This window comes from Rattus rattus, chromosome 9 (genome assembly GCF_011064425.1).
Source record: "Rattus rattus isolate New Zealand chromosome 9, Rrattus_CSIRO_v1, whole genome shotgun sequence".
Lineage (NCBI taxonomy): Eukaryota > Metazoa > Chordata > Mammalia > Rodentia > Muridae > Rattus > Rattus rattus.
In genome coordinates, this window is record NC_046162.1 from 56,142,209 (window position 1) to 56,158,646 (window position 16,438).

General features: G+C 37.4%; 1 protein-coding gene across 5 annotated transcripts in view; it reads right to left on the reverse strand.

Annotated features, from left to right (window-relative positions):
* The window catches only part of Cdk12 (cyclin dependent kinase 12), a 63,838-nt gene that overhangs the window by 17,147 nt on the left and 30,253 nt on the right, over positions 1–16,438 (reverse strand). For all 5 annotated transcript variants that reach the window (XM_032914087.1, XM_032914088.1, XM_032914085.1 and 2 more), the window contains exons 7-13: positions 15,600–15,656; positions 14,560–14,661; positions 9,620–9,697; positions 5,505–5,621; positions 4,347–4,478; positions 2,461–2,672; positions 550–1,002 (exon numbers count right to left, since the gene is read on the reverse strand). In XM_032914087.1, coding sequence (XP_032769978.1) covers positions 550–1,002; positions 2,461–2,672; positions 4,347–4,478; positions 5,505–5,621; positions 9,620–9,697; positions 14,560–14,661; positions 15,600–15,656 — 1,151 coding nt within the window. The remainder of the gene's footprint in view (positions 1–549; positions 1,003–2,460; positions 2,673–4,346; positions 4,479–5,504; positions 5,622–9,619; positions 9,698–14,559; positions 14,662–15,599; positions 15,657–16,438) is intronic.

A 16,438-nucleotide genomic window follows, 5' to 3' on the forward strand; every position in this document is an offset into this window, starting at 1 on the left:
TCCATTGTCCCTTTCATAAACACAGACTTAACCTCTTTTAGGTACTATTACTGTTTGGAAAAAAAATATAAAGTGTTTGCTCAAAACAAATCCCCAATTATTTTCAGGAACTGAAACGATATTTTATTACGGCTTTCTTGACTGTATCTTCCACATAAGATTCTGGTATCCAGGATCCACTCCACTAGATATAAAGAATAACTTGTTGTTTATTTGAAAGTCAGATTCTCTAGGACTAGCTTGCTATCACATACATACTGGTTTCAAGGTATCTCACTATCTACAGCTTTGGTTTCCTTGATTAGAATACAGGGGCTTTACTTACCAGTACCTTATTAATTGGAAAAATTATCAATATATGAAAGGTGCTTTGAGACTTAAATGAATAGGCTGGTCAAGAAATAACATCATTTGGTGCTATGTCCTCCTGTAGACTAGATTACAGAAAACTGAAACTGAGATCAATGTTGTAAAAAAGAAAACATTAAGAGATTTTTAAGAGGATCAAAAGCACCTGAGCTCATTGAGATTCATGACCGGTCTGTTTACCTGCTGCCTCCTCCTGTGGCATTGTAGGGGTTCTTCGGGGCCCCTGTGGCCCACTATTCTTGTCACTGGTGTTTTCCTCCAGGTTACCTGCTGGCTCTTGGGTTTTCATCAGCTGACTCAAGAGAACTGCCAACATATTCTGCATGTCAGCTGGTGTGTTTGAAGCTTCTGGAGTTGTCTGTTCAGCAGGAGGCAGGACCACAGATACAGAAGGTACCTCCTTCAATGATTCCTCTGGGGCTATGGATTCTGAGTCTTGCTGCTGGGAACTGGCTTCAGTCAGTGCACTAATAGACTGATTCAGGGCCTCAAGCTGCTGTTGCATCTCTGGATTGGAGTGGATGTTAAGCAATTGTGCCATCTGAGGGATGCTCAGGTCAGTTTGGCTCTGAAGCAGGTTTAATAACACTGCCAATTCACTTTGATTCAACTGCTGTGTGATGTCACCAAGGCCTGTGGGACGAGAGTGGAGCCAATATAAGATGACAAGGAAGGGCAAGGCCCTTTGTCTACTTCAAAATTGACAAAAGTCATTTCTAATATCCAAAGGCAGTTTCATTTTTAATTCATCATAATTTAATCTCAGATTATTACACCACACTTAATTCTTTATTTTTGTTTTAAAATGCAAAAGCTTGGACCAGTGAGATGCTGCACAAGGTAAAGGCACTTGCCACCAAGCATGAGTGCCCAGGACCCATGTACTGGATGGAGTGTCAACTCCTGTAAGCTGTCATATGATCTCTAAACACATCATATGCCACCTCCATTAAAAAAAAAACATTAAAACAAATAAAACACAAGGACTAACTAAAACATCTCTGCACTATAGATAAAAGTGACTACATTTTATCTATAAACTTCTAGGCCAGTGATTTTCAATCATTATTATATGTAAAAACTGTTAGGATGGATCTAAGAATTACAGACATAATGTGCCAAGAAATTTGGCATTTAAGGATTATTTATCTTGTGTATCCCAGACTAGCCTCAAAACTGGTGTGCAGTGAGAGATGACTCCATCTCCCCAGGCTGTGATGCAGCTATCTGCCTCCACACTGATCTGAGGGTGTTTATTTTTCAAGTTTTTGGATGATTCTAATGTGTTCCAAATGTAGGAAACAACATTGCAATCTCAGCTACTTTAGAGGCTGAGGCAGGAAGATCCTAAGTACATGGCCATTGGGTTGATAGAGAAGAGAAAATGAAATAGATCTGCAGTTAAAAAAAAAAGAACGTGATAATAATTTGCTATAATGGTTATTTTGACACAATCTTACTATATAGGTCAAGAATAGTCTACAGAACCAGTACTTTCAGCAATTAAGATTTAATTTGACTAGATTCTAAAGCCTTATCAAACCTAACCTAACAACTTATGCACAAAAAAAAAAAAATTATTGCTCAAAAGATGTAAGTCAGGGCTGGAGAGGTGGCTAAGTGTTTTAAAAGTTGCTTTTCTAGAACTTGGGTTTGATTCCCAGCACCCACATCTTAGCTCAAATTTGTAACCCCAGTCACAGGAGATTTGACATCCACTTTTGGCATCTGGAGGCATCAAGCACAAAAGGTGCACAGATACACATGCTGACAAAAACACCTATAACATAAAAAAAAATCAATAAAAAAAAATCCATGAGTAAACTAACCTTAAATTTTACAAATTTAATTGAATGCTTTCTTCTACACATAATCTAAGTAAGATATAGTACTCTGTATTGCAAGGAATGAAAATACTCCACTGCAAACTTTCCAAACTATATGCAGAAAGTTATTTCTCCTTAGAAATGAGGACATCAATTGGTTTTCTAATGTTCCACTGGCCAAAAAGACAGTGATATGAACATACATGCATTTTACCCTAAAAATCTACTGAAGTGTACTTCATAGAGGCTCCATTCTAGCACTGACCTACTGCATCCCCTGGACCAGGCTCTGCCTTGACAGGAGCAGGTTGAGGTGGTGCTGGGCTACTGTTCTTCACAGGCTCAGCTGCTGTCCCTGAGGTAGTTTCTTTTCGAGAAGCTTTGGATGGAGGTTGCTCTTCTATCACAATACCACTTTGTCGTTGCCGTCGACGTTTCTTACTCCACAATTCATGGCAATCCTGCCAGTGAGGTAGGCTGGAGAAACAGAAAACAAAGGAAGAATAATTAGTAAATGAAAGAATAATGAGTTAAAATAAAAAAAGCAAGAAACACAGGGAATAGAATTAAGAATCATAAATATTAGAATGCAGTGTTAAAATAAATAATCATGGTAAGTGGTAGTTTGTGGAAAATAAAAGTCCAAAAGATTTATGCAGTAAGAAATAAAAATCTTACTGACACTAGAACCAACTCCTATCTAGTCAAATACTGCTTTTGTTGGTATAAAAAGAATACAGAGAATTTTATTAGTGAAGTTTCAGCTTCGGATAAATAAGAACAACACAGAGATGAACAAATTATTAATAGTTATGAAAGCCTGCAAAAGGGGCTGGGGAGATGACACAGTAGGTAAAAGGACTTACCACCAAGAATGACACTAGTTTAATTTTGAAATCTTTATGTTAGAAAACCAGAACCAACTTCCCCAACATGCCCAGACCTTTACATGAACCTTATCAAGAGAATGGACAAGCATACAAACACACACACATGGTGTTTTAAATCTTGGAACTGCATAAACATATCATAACTAAATCACCACTGTACTAAAATATTCATTGAATACCCATGACTAGATATCATTAACTTTTTCATTTAGAGTTAAACTGGGTATGTTCTGAATCCTAGCAACTAGGGGGGGCAGCAGAAAGTAGGATCACTGTTAGTTATAGGCCAGTCTGGTTGACTTAAGTGAGTTCTAGGTCACTGAGGGCTATATTGTTTCTCAAAAAACAAACAAAACTATGCAAACATTGCCTAAATTTCAGTAAAAGTTTTTTGTTTTTTTTTTTCCCCCCGGAGCTGGGGACCGAACCCAGGGCCTTGCGCTTCCTAGGCAAGTGCTCTACCACTGAACATAAATCCCCAACCCCAGTAAAAGTTTTACATATCAAAATTTTTATGCAATAAATGAATCTGGACAGATCTTCAGAGCAATGAATTATCCATGTCTTCTCTTTTGTTTTTTTGCCAAAAACATTATTCTAGGCTAATTAGAAACTCTGGATACAGCTGCAACAGCCTCCCAAATGCTGGGATTACATGTGTTTACCACCACACCATCCCAGTTCTTCTCTGGCTAGAAAAAGCATCTGAAGGAAAAGGATCCAAAGTTCAAGGCCAGCCTACACAAGTGTCATAGCCTTACTGACCTGACAATGATGAAAACTATTTAAAATTAGAACTGTTCCTTTGGGCTAGAGAAATGGCCCAGCTGTTAAGAGTGCCGACTGTTCTTCCAGAGGTCCTGAGTTCAATTCCCAGCAACCACATGGTGGCTCACAACCATCTGTAATGGGATCAGATGCCCTCGTCTGGTGTGTCTGAAGACAGCTATGATGCACTCATATAAATAAAGTAAGATGAATTTATAAAAACAAACAAACAAAAAAACCCATTTCTTTCAATGTGTGTGTTCTTTCATTATAGTGACAACACAATGATTACAATAGAAGGAATGGTTAAAAGCAAGACACAAAGAATATTTTCAAAGACATTGTTTAACACAATATACGCTAGAGATCCAGAAACAAAAGAAAATAACGAATCAAATAGGGTTAAATCGATTCATTATTTAATATATCCACACTAACACTCAATTTGAGTCTAGCAGAATGTTTAAAATCATTTTACAGTCACAATACTTACTCTGGAGGTGCCATTTTGCTGAGTTCCACATCTTTAAGAAAGTCACTCTGTAGGGTTTGTTCCGCTGTGCACCGCTTGCTAGGATCCAGTGTCAGCATGTGGTCCAACAGATCAAGTGCCGCTGAAGGAATGCTATGGAAAGGAAAGGGGGAGTGAGAAACTCACAACCACCCCATAGTTCTCAAACCAGGAAACTTGTATCAAAAATTATTTGAGGGGCTGGGGATTTAGCTCAGTGGTAGAGCGCTTGCCTAGTAAATGCAAGGCCCTGGGTTCGGTCCCCAGCTCCGAAAAAAAGAAAAAGAAAGAAAAAAGTTATTTGAATTTCCATCACCATGTAAAACTAAGCAAAGAAAATTGGAAATTGGCTAATGTGAGCTACAGATCTAAGTCATGATTCAAGAAATGCTATAGTGCAGGTGAAAACTAATGAAACCAACAATTTTATACTCTTTCCTTAGGAAGCTCAAAGGTTTTTAATCTGTCAAAGGCCTTCAGAAGAGAAAATCATAAATAGGGTCTGATAATGTAAACTCTTCAACAGTAAAGCTGGAGAGGTGACTTAGAGGTTAAGAGCACTGGCACTTTTGCCAAAACCCCAAATTAAATTTCTAGTAACCACATGCCAGCTCGTGCTCTTCCAAATTCCAGTTCCAGAAAATCCAACACCCTCTTCTGGCCTCTGCAGGCACACAGATATAATATACATACATGTATGCAAGCAAAAACACTCATACTTTAAAATAAAATAAAATTGGCTAATTGAGGCTTATCATGTAAAAGCACCTGTTACCAAACATTATGCATATAGCATTGTCTCCTCGAGGCCAACGTAGAAGATTGGACTCCTTCCACACCCATATCCATACACAAATACATAAATGAATGAATGAATGTGCCTGTGCTTGGTGGAGCACACTTTTAATACTAGCATTCAGGATACAGAGGCAGACAGATCTTGAGTTTGAGGCCAGCCTAGTCTAGATACTGAGTTCTAGGTCAACTGGGGATACATAGTGAGACTGTCTCAGAAAAATAAAACAACAAAAAAATGTAATTAAAATGTTTGCTGTATTAAATTGAGACTAACAGAAAAAGTCAAGTACCAACAGAAGCTAGATACAGAAAAGAGATATAAGAGGATTTTGCTAAACTCACAAAGAGAATTCTTCTCTTAGGCGTCTCCTGTATTGCTTTTTCGGTTTCATGGTGTTGAAGTAGGGCAGCTTGATAACATCAGGCCACACTGCTGGACAAGGACTACCACAGAGACGACTGAAAAGAAAGCAAAAAAACAAGTGCAATGATGAGAATCACTAACACATCATGGCCTCTAGAGATTCTTGAAGGAGAAATTATCTTCTGAGATCTGGTGATGCTATGATTTATTACACTTACATTAATAGGTATTATATGAAAAAAAAAAAAAAAAAGCAAAGCACAGTCTTATTTGCTCTAAGGAAAAGCAATATAAGAGAACTGATTGCAGGCTTTAGAGATGGCTGAGCGGTTAAGAACACTGACTGCCCTTCCAGAGGACCTGAGCTCAATTCCCAACAACCACATGGTGGCTCACAAACATCAGTAATGGGATCCGATGCCCTCTTAGGGTGTGTCTGAACAGCTACAGGGTACTCACATACATAAAACATACATACACACACACACACAGACACACACACACACAATCCAAAATGATTCAAATATTTTGTAAAACCATGTTTTTGTTAAATTTCTCATCACCAATTTTATTCTGTTCAGCTAGAATTAATTTCTTTTCTTTCTTTCTTTTTTTGGGCCAGGTCTCTATTATAATCCCTGACATCCTGAACTCATTGTGTAGACCAGGATAGCCTTGAACTGAGAAATGAACCTGCCTCTTCTTCCAAAGGCAGAGACTAAAGACATATGCCTCCACACCTGGCAGAACTAATTTCCAATAGTGAAAATTGATGAGCTTATGGCCAGTATGGCCTATAATGAAATGGCCTCAAAATAAACAAAAACAAATAAAAAAAAAAAAAAGAAAATGGGAAAGGAACAGAGAAAAAGAAAAGGAAAAAAGAAGAAAGCAAAGTATAGCAAGAGGGACCCCATTCTAGTTTCAAATTGCCCATTATAGGTTACATTTAAAAACCGTGGCTAGAGAAACAGCTCAATAGGAAAAGATTCCTCCTGCCAAGATTGATGACCTGAGTTCAATTCTCAGGATCCACAGGGTAGAATGAAGAAGAAAACATATACTCTACAAAACACAAAAAACAGATAAAAAAATCCATTCCTATCCTTTATAGTTAGTTAACAAGGCATGTGCTACACCACACTTCTAGAAATCAAAAAAGAATTCTCAAGAATCAGTCAGTTCTCTCCTTTTAGCACATGAATCCTTAAGATGCTGTTGGACTTAATGGTAAGCGCCTGCACCCAAGAAGTCATCTCATTGGCCCATTGCAGTTTGGCTCTAAGAACACTGGCACCACCAAAAACCATCAGGAAGTATGTGAGGAGGTGAGGCTCCTTAGATCTGTTTTTCAAGGGAGGCTGGTCAGAAAAATATTTTTTTCCATTATTTTTTCTACTTTTATTTAATTAGTGTGTGGGCACATATGCACATGCGACAGTGAATGGAGAACTTTTGGTAGCCTCTCCTTTTATGTGTATGTACCAGTGATTGAATTCAAGCCATAAAGCTTGAGAACCAGTGCTTTTACATGTGGAGCTACCTACTTAGGGTAGCCTTGAACTCACGAGCTTAAAAATATTCTCACTGCCTTATCCTTCTACACAGCCTATAGTACAAGTATCAGTTTTTCTCAAATATCTGTCTATGTGTAAGAATAAAATCATGAAGGTAAGATTTAGACAGTCTAAAACTGGAGAGGTGGCACTTTATATAGGATCCAGGTTCAGCTTCCAACACCCACACAGCAGCTGACAGACTCTATAAACCCAGTTCCAGGGGATCGAACATTCTCTTTTGGTTTCCAAGGGCACCAAGTGATGCAATTACATATATGCAAACACTAAAATACATAAAACTCAAAGGTCTTTGAGTGGTTATGAGCTATAATCAGAGTAGCTAGAAACAGAACCCAGGTCCTCATCAATACTAGCTAGAGGTCTCAACTACTGAGCCATCTCTCCAGCTTCCTAAAACACAATCTCTTAAATTCACAAGTTGTAACAGAAAGGATTTTAAGCTGAACCAAGCAAAGATAACTTTATTATATTATCATTTGGTGGGATAACTAAAAAAAGTTACAGAAACTGGAGAATTTCATTACCTAGTCATTTCCTAGTTTTAAAAGTGCAGGTCAGGCTAGTGACATGGTTCAGAAATGAAGAATACCGGCCGCTCTTCCAGAGATCCTGAGTTCAAGTCCCAGCACCCACCTAGTGAGACATGACCATCTATAATGGGATCTGATGCCCTCTTCTGACAAGCAGGTGTACGTGCAAACAGAGCTCTCATATACATTAAAAAGTGGGGAGGGTGGAGTAAGTCCTAATAAAGGGTTATATAACTGGCAACATGTATATGTATATATGTACATGTAATAAGTATATGTATATGTAATAAGTCTGAGGTGTTTCTGGCAGTATTCCTCAGTGTTACATTGTATGACTTCACTGAAGTCTTGATTCTGAACACACAACAACCTTGCACTGTGAGTGGTATAAACTCACAAAATGCTGATGAACATGGTCTGAAATACTGAGGCTATCATGTGGACGTGTATATATATATTTAAGTTTTAGCTCTTTCAGAAACAATAGTGGCTTAATTATAAAAAGAAAAGGCTAACTGGGTGGTAGTCTCCCATGCCTTTAATCCCAACACTTAGGAGGCAAAGGCAGGCTGATCTCTGTGGGTTAGAGGCCACCATAGTCTACAAAGTTAGTTCCACAAAGCCAGGGATACACAGAAAAACCCTGTGTTGAAAAAAATTTTAAAAATTAAAAAAAGGAGGGCTGGAGAGATGGCTCAGCAGTTAAGAGCACTGAGTGCTCTTCCAGAGGTCCTGAGTTCAAACCCAGCAACCACATGGTAACTCACAACCATCTGTAATGGGATCTGACACCTTCTTCTGGTGTGTCTGAAGTGACAGTGACAGTGACTCACATACAGAAAGTAAGTAAATTTAAAAATAAAATTTTAATAAGGAAGAGAACAGACAGACAAAGACTTTAGCTGGGCATGGTGGTGCACATCTTTAATAGCAGCACTCAGAAGGATCTCTGTGAATCCCAGACCAGTCTGGTCCACAGAGCAAGCTCTAGAATAGCAGGACAACATAGAGACCCTGTCTCAAGTAAGCAAGCAAGCAAGGCTTTAAGTAATTTCCTACCATAATTTGTCAGGATGTAAGTATAAAATTGGTCTACTTTTTAGACTATATTATGTTACAATGTTTGATTTTAGAAACTAGTTGAGTTAGGCACTTGAACTTCTTTAAAAAGTAAATGAATTTCCAACTACTAATTTTATTTATGTTGTTTATGCTGAGGTAAGGTCTCACTATGTATGTAGTCCTGACTTTTCTAGAATTCACTATGTAAACCAGGTATGTGCCATAGTGTCTGATTTCATTTTTTATCATCTATTTTAGTTGCACTGGTGTTTTGCCTGCATGTAGATCTTCTGGAACTGGAGCCACAGACATGTGGATACCGGGAACTGAACCGGAGTCCTTTCAAGAACAGTCAATGCTCTTAACTCCTAGGCCATCTCTCCAATTCTCACTCTTTTCTTTAAAAAAAAAAAACTGTTTTTTTTTTTCCCACTTATTTGCTTATTTCTGTGTGTATTGCACATGAAGTGTATGTAGAAGTCACTGAACACGGAGATGTTGGTTCTCTCCTACCATTGGGATGGAAAGGCTGAAAGGTTGTAAAGCTGACATCCATGTATCTATCCATACATAAACTAAATTCGATTCTTATGTAAAAACACCTATTTTACTAATATACAAATTTAATTTCATATTTCGCTAATTATAAAATTATTAAGCATATGTCAAAGATTACCTTAAATCCAATTTGTATTGATCATCAGTAAATGTTTGGATTTGTATATTCATTATATATATTTATTACACAAGGTCATGTAAAAACTCAGGTGAAAACAAGTTATGAGTGAAAAAAGTCTAAGAATTTTTTTTTTTTCTTTTTGGGGCTGGATACCTACCGAACCCAGGGCCACTGAGCTAAATCCCCAACCCAGAAATTATTATTCAACATACAGGCACTTAAGAACCTATGTGTAACTGTACCTGATCAGTTCTAGCTGAGCCAGTTCCAAATTGGCTTGAAAAATAGGTTTCTTTGTGAACAGTTCCCCAAGGATGCACCTAAAAAGAGTAAAATTCATAGGTTAGAAAGAAATCCCATGAGTCTATCTTAAGTTTCTTTCAATAAACTTTGATAGAACCCTGGGCTACATGCAATAGACTATGTGAAGTTCTACTAGCCTAGAACTTCACTGTCTGGGTTCCCTAAAAGATAAAAACAGCTTCTTGTAATAAAAACACATTATAAAGGTTTTCAATTTGCCAGCAGATCAAACTCTATTGCCTGTAGACAACAGTCCTTCATAAGCAACAGGAATTAATAGTTCTTATCGCTGCTACACCATGGTAATCCAAAAAAATACGAAGTTTATAAGAGGCTTAGCAGTCTTTCTACAAAGGGACTTAGTCGTCATTAGTCTGCTCTGTAGAACTATACTATACTATTATAACCCCTCTGGCAATATCAAAGAAAACAATGTATTGACAGCTAAAATTAGTTTCATCAAGACTTTTAAATAAATTCTGTCTAAGTACCTTATTTTGGGATGGATATTAGGGGCTTAGGAGATGGTTCAGTGGGTAAATCAAGTACTGAGGACCTATGGTCTATGGAAGTCACACAAAGCTCCGTGTGGTCATGTGTGCCTTTAATCCTTGTGATTCTACAGCAAGGCAGGAGGAGCCCTAGAAGTTGGGCCAGCAGTGAACAACAAAAGAGTCACACATTCCTTCATTCACACTCGCGTATACATTATATATGTAACAAACTGAAAGTGAATAAAAGATAAATACTATAGGAAAAAAATAAAAAGAGAAAAGAAGCCAGGTATGATGGTATATGCCTTTGATCCCAAGTGAGGCCAACATGGTCTCAAAGCATGTGTCAGGATAGCCAAGGCTATATGTCACAAGGACTCTGTCTCAAAAAACCAAAACAGCAGCAGAAACAGCTTTGTAATAAATTATTTACAGTCTCAAGGCATGTCTGCACAAATAGTTGCTAACTGTTAGAGGAAAACTATTAACTTGATTCGTGAGAAAAAAAGGACAACACATTAACCAAGTGACTATAGTTGTTATCATTTCTAAAGGGCAAATGAAGTCTATATAAATGTACATAAAATAAATATCCAGTCAGAAACATAACACTACTTCTAGTATATTCTAGCTACATAACCTGGATCCATAGAGTACCTGGTCCACGTTCTTCAAAATAATAAATGATGTGAAATACAAAAAAGGCTACAGAAGTGTTCCAGAGTAAAGAAGACTTTGATAGAGGAAGTAGCCTACAGCCTACACTACTGAGAACCTGTACCTGTAACAACACTACTTGAGAACAAGTGAGTTAGGAACGAAGATGTGCAACGCAGACAATCAATTAACAAAACCAAAAAAAGATTGGTGTAATGTACACACCTCAAGTAAACAGATATTATTTATAGGACATCATTAGAATAGAACTGGAGTAGAAATGTAGACTAAGGCACTATATAGTATAAAGTTATTCTGCAGGAATGTTAAACTTGCTTTTGGATACAGCTCTCTGGTTGACCTTGAAATTGGAATAATCCTTCTCTATGATTTGACATAGAATTATATGCATGCTATGTTCAGCTATGTAAATTTTATTTAATTTGGTAATTTATTATGGTTATATGGATCTCTGTAAGTTGGAAGTCAGCCTAGTCTACATAAAGCCTTCTAGGACAGCCAGGAGATACATAAAGGGATACTGTCTTCAAAAGAGTTTTGTTTTTGTTTTTTAAAGTAATACTAGAGTGGTGCTAATTAATATACGTTTTGTTGTGTTTTGGGAACACATACACAGTCTCATGTAGACTGGGCTGGACCTAAACTCCCAATTCTCCCGCCTCTACCTATAAAATATTGGAATTTCAGGCCCCTGCCACCACCCTGGGCTTCTACATGGCAATTTCATTTACTAATTCTTTGAGAATTTTATATATTTTGATCATAATGACAAAATGATTTTTTTTATTATTTATATATCTACTTCGTGGGAGACTACAGGAAGTATTTTACACCTTGGCTGAAATTATCTATGTGCTGAGAACTGAGCCATTTCTCCAGTCCCTAAGATATTTATTTTCAATTATACAAATATGTATGTGTCTGGGTTATTTGCATGTATAAGCACATACCCATGGATATCAGAGACATCAGATCCTCTGGGACTGGAGTTAAGGATGGTTGTCAGGTTCCTTGTGAATGTTGGAAACCAACCCTTAGCAACAGCATCAAAAGCTATTCATCACTGAGCACTTTACTGGCCTGAATCCTCTATCTTCTCCTTCCTCCTCCTCTTTTGTTTTTTGGGAAAGGGTCTCACTATGTATACCTAACGTGCTTTAATTGCTATGTAGACCAGTTTGGCCTTGATCAGAGAGACACACCTGCCTCTGCCTCCCAGGGGTTAGAATTAAGGGTGTGCTACCACGCACCATTCTACTGCCATCAAGTGGCCTAATTTTCACTTCACCTATAATTTATTTTATTAGCTTTTGTAGTGTCTATCCTGTTTTGAGGTAGAAAAGTTAGAAATAAGGTTTGTTTCCAATATTAACTGTAAAAATCAACATCTAAATAGTTTTATACCAACTAGCAAAATTGTACAACAATGAAAAAAGAAAATCCCAAAGGAATAGCTAGGTTTGTTTAAAACATTTGGAGACAGGGTTCTCAAACTTGTCCAGAAGCCCAGGAAGACCTTGAAATTTTTTTTCCAGGCAGTGGGGTGGGAATGCTTTTAATCTCTGAGCCATCTCTTTAGCCCTGACCCTGAACTCTTGATTTTCCCGCCTCTAGATCTTCCTCATATATCTTACAGGGTTGTTAACTTTCTAGCTTAGCTATAACTTGGGCTAGTATTGTTGAATATAAATATATCTACTTTGAGTCATTAAAACTTAACTAAAGTATCATTTTATTTCGGTAAGCTACCATCATGTTAAATTTTAAAAATAAAAACTGTAGCACTCTTCTTAAAAGACTTACAATAGAGGAATAAAAAAAGAATGGGAGATGGGCTGGAGAGATGGCTCAGTGACTGCTCTTCCAAAGGTCCTCAGTTCAAGTCCCAGCAATCACACAGTGGCTCACAACTACCTGTGATGAGTTCTGATGCCCTCTTCTGGCATGTAAAAGTACATGCAGATAGAGCATTTGTATACATAAAATCAAGCTTTAAAAAAAAAATTAAAATAAGAAAAAGGAAAGGAAAAGAATAAGAAAGATGACATGCTATTTTAGGAGGTATATAAGCTAACAAGGGTCAAGGCCAGTTTGTGACACCATATACAAATAAATAACTGATAGAGGCCATTTAAAATATTTAAGCCCCTGGCATAGTGAGTGGTACATGCTTTAAAACCCAGCACCTGAGGGGGCAGGGTGGCTGAGCCAGGTGAATCCCTATGAATTCAAGGGATTCAGCCTAGTCAATATATCAATTTCTAGGATGGCCAGGGCTATATAATGACACCCTGTCTTGAAAGAATAAAAATAAAAACATTTTAATCCTTAACACACAAAATGTACATTTTAAATTTCATTTTCAAGCCAGGAAGAGTATACATGTCTATAATCCCAAAACATGGATGGAAGGGACTTAGGAGTTGAAGGTCATCTTGGGCTATAATATTGAGTATGATGATAGCCTGGGCTAAATGTGACCTTGTCTTAAAGAAAACTCTCATTCAGAGTGTCCATGTTGGTGTACACTTAATACCCCATCATTTGGGAGGAAGAGGCAGAAAGATTGCCGCCACAATATGAAACCATCCTGGGCTATAGAGTAAACCAAGATAAACAGGGTTAGAGAGATCCTGAGTAGAAAAATCAAAAGGAAAGAAGGAAGAAAAAAAAAAAAAGGAGGTAAGAGGAAACAGATTAAAAAGAAAAAGAACTCTCCTGAAGACAAATGGCTGACTGCAGACAAAAGAGGAGAATAAGAAAACAAGAAAGACTGTTAAAGATTATCAACAATGTATCAAGAGAACTCAAAAACTAACCTGATGAAGTTTAGACTAGACAAAGCTCAGGCAATGTGAACAAGAACTATTACGATGAACACTGGAAAGATAGCTAGAAGGTGTTCAAAACTTGCTATTCTTGACTAAGATCCGAGTTTGGTTCCCAGCACCAATGTCATGCATCTCACAACCACCTGTTACAACTTCTAGCTCTGGAAGATCGGACATTCTTCTAGTTTGCGTGGGCACTTGAAAATACACTTGGCATATGTGTCTGTGCGCTCGCTCTCCCCCCATCTGTGTGTGTGTCTGTTAAAAGATATCAAATATGCAAATCTACCACAGTTTCTAATGAACCTAATAATCAAACATCCAATAAGCCAAATCTTTTCACTGGTCATTTTAAGAGAACAGTAGAAAACCACCTCACTACTTTGAAAATTGGTCAACAAAATAAAATAATTAGCCTTTCTGCAATACTGAGGATGAAATCCAAGACTTCACATGATGCAGACAAATATTATTTTTGTTTTTATGACAGTGGCAACAATAATTCAAACTCAGACTATGAGACATCTACAGAAAAAAATGATCTCGTTTTCTCTAAGCAGATTATGAGGAAACATGAAAATCAAGGGATGGAAGGAGGATATTAATGAAAAGACTTGAGATAAGCTGGACAGAGTGATACATGCTTGCAATCCTAGTTAACTGTGGGCTGAGACAGAAGTATTACTAGCCTGGACAGACCGAAGCCAGCTCGTTACTACTTGTTTCATGTTTTTTGTTGTTATTTTTTAAATGAGATTCATTCTCATTTATGTTTATGTATGTAAGTGTGCATACACTTAAAAAAGACAAGTAGCTAATATAAAGAGGAAACAGTACATGTTATGAGTTACAGACAAAAGGTTAAGACCGTCTTACCCACAGCTCCAAACATCAATGGCTGGTGTATATCTTTCCTCTCCAAGAAGCAGCTCTGGAGGTCGATACCATAGAGTAATGACTTTGTTTGTGTAAGGGCGACTGAAAAGTAAAACCATCAGAATATAAATTTGGGTGGGTAATGTTTTTTGCATATTTTTCATAGGTAACTAAACACTAACAAAAAAAAAATAGCTGCCAATTGAAAATGAGATTGTTAAAACAATTCCAATAGTAAATTGGCCAAAAGTAAGCTGGACATGAGTAAAAGATGAAGCACTCACTTCTTTTTTTTTTTTTTTTCTTTTTTCTTTTTTCCGGAGCTGGGGACCGAACCCAGGGCCTTGCGCTCGCTAGGAAAGCGCTCTACCGCTGAGCTAAACCCCCAACCCCGAAGCACTCACTTCTAATCAAATCTGGGTTAACTTATTTCAGTTGAAGGCTGATTGAAGAATTCAGATAGTATCAAAAACCTCGTGATGGCAAATTCACTTAATGCCAGCACCCCTCCCCCAATACATGTGGAAGACACTCAAGACATAAATGTATGTACACAAATACACACAACACACAACTCTAGCTTTAGGTGGATTTGATACCTATGCAGTCAAATGGGTGATGAACAAAGCAGTCTTTAAACAAACAGACAACAACAACAGAATGAAGGGGATGGTGGCTCATGCCTTTAAATTCCAGCACTCTGCAGACAGAGGCAGGTGTACTGCTGTGAAGTCAAGGCCAGCTTGGTTTAGCATTAAATTCTAGAACTTCAAGTGTAACAAAAACAACCAAAAAATATAAAAACAAACCAACCAAATAAGAACTATGTAGCAATTCAAATAATTAGGGAATTTTAACAGTCACTATAATTTGTAGAATTTGAGAGTATCAGAAAATTAAAGACTCTTCTCTAATTCCCACCCTCAGTTTTAATTAAAAAAAAATTTTTTTTTTGAGATACTGTTTTTTACTATGTCAAAGTTGGCCTTAAATCACAGGTCATAAGTAAACCTCATATGTGATTTTGATGAATGTCTTACCTCTCTTCAGAGTTATAGAGCCGAGCAAGGCCAAAATCTGCCAGTTTGATTTGCCCACTGTAAGACAAACAAACAAACAAATTATTTTCATAAGTAAAAACAGCAGCCCTCAAACTACACTTGGAAACTTAAATGCCAATTAAAGAGCTAAAAGAATTATAAAAATTATTTTTGATGCCTGATCATACTTCTATTAATGATTATCCTCCCCAATTTAAATTATCCAAACACATTTGTAGTGCCCCACAATATTTTTCTCTTAGCTATTATTACATATATGGATTTGAATTCTCATTTTTTTTTTTTTTTTCCATGGTGTCTACATATAATACCCCGCTTGGTCCCCAACTCTTTTTTTTTTTTTTTTTTTGCTTCTTTTTTTCGGAGCTGGGGACCGAACCCAGGGCCTTGCGCTTCCTAGGCAAGCGCTCTACCACTGAGCTAAATCCCCAACCCCCGGTCCCCAACTCTTAAAACAATCATCTCACTTCAACCTTGCCAAGAGCTAGGATACATATATATAGGTATGCATCTTCCATGCCAGCTCTAAACATTTACTTCTTTTTATTTATTACTGTTTTATTTTTTTTTTTTTTTTTTTTTTTTTATTTTTTTCTTTTTTTGGTGCTGGGGACCGAACCCATCGCCTTACACTTGCTAGGCAAGCACTTTACCACTGAGCTAAATCCCCAACCCCTACTGTTTTATTTTGAGACAGAATTTTACCACATACCACTGACCTCAACTTCACTCTGTAGGCCACCTTGGCCTTGAAGTCACAAGATCATCCTTGTGCTCAGATTAAAGACGTACACCACTGGGGTTGGGGATTTAGTTCA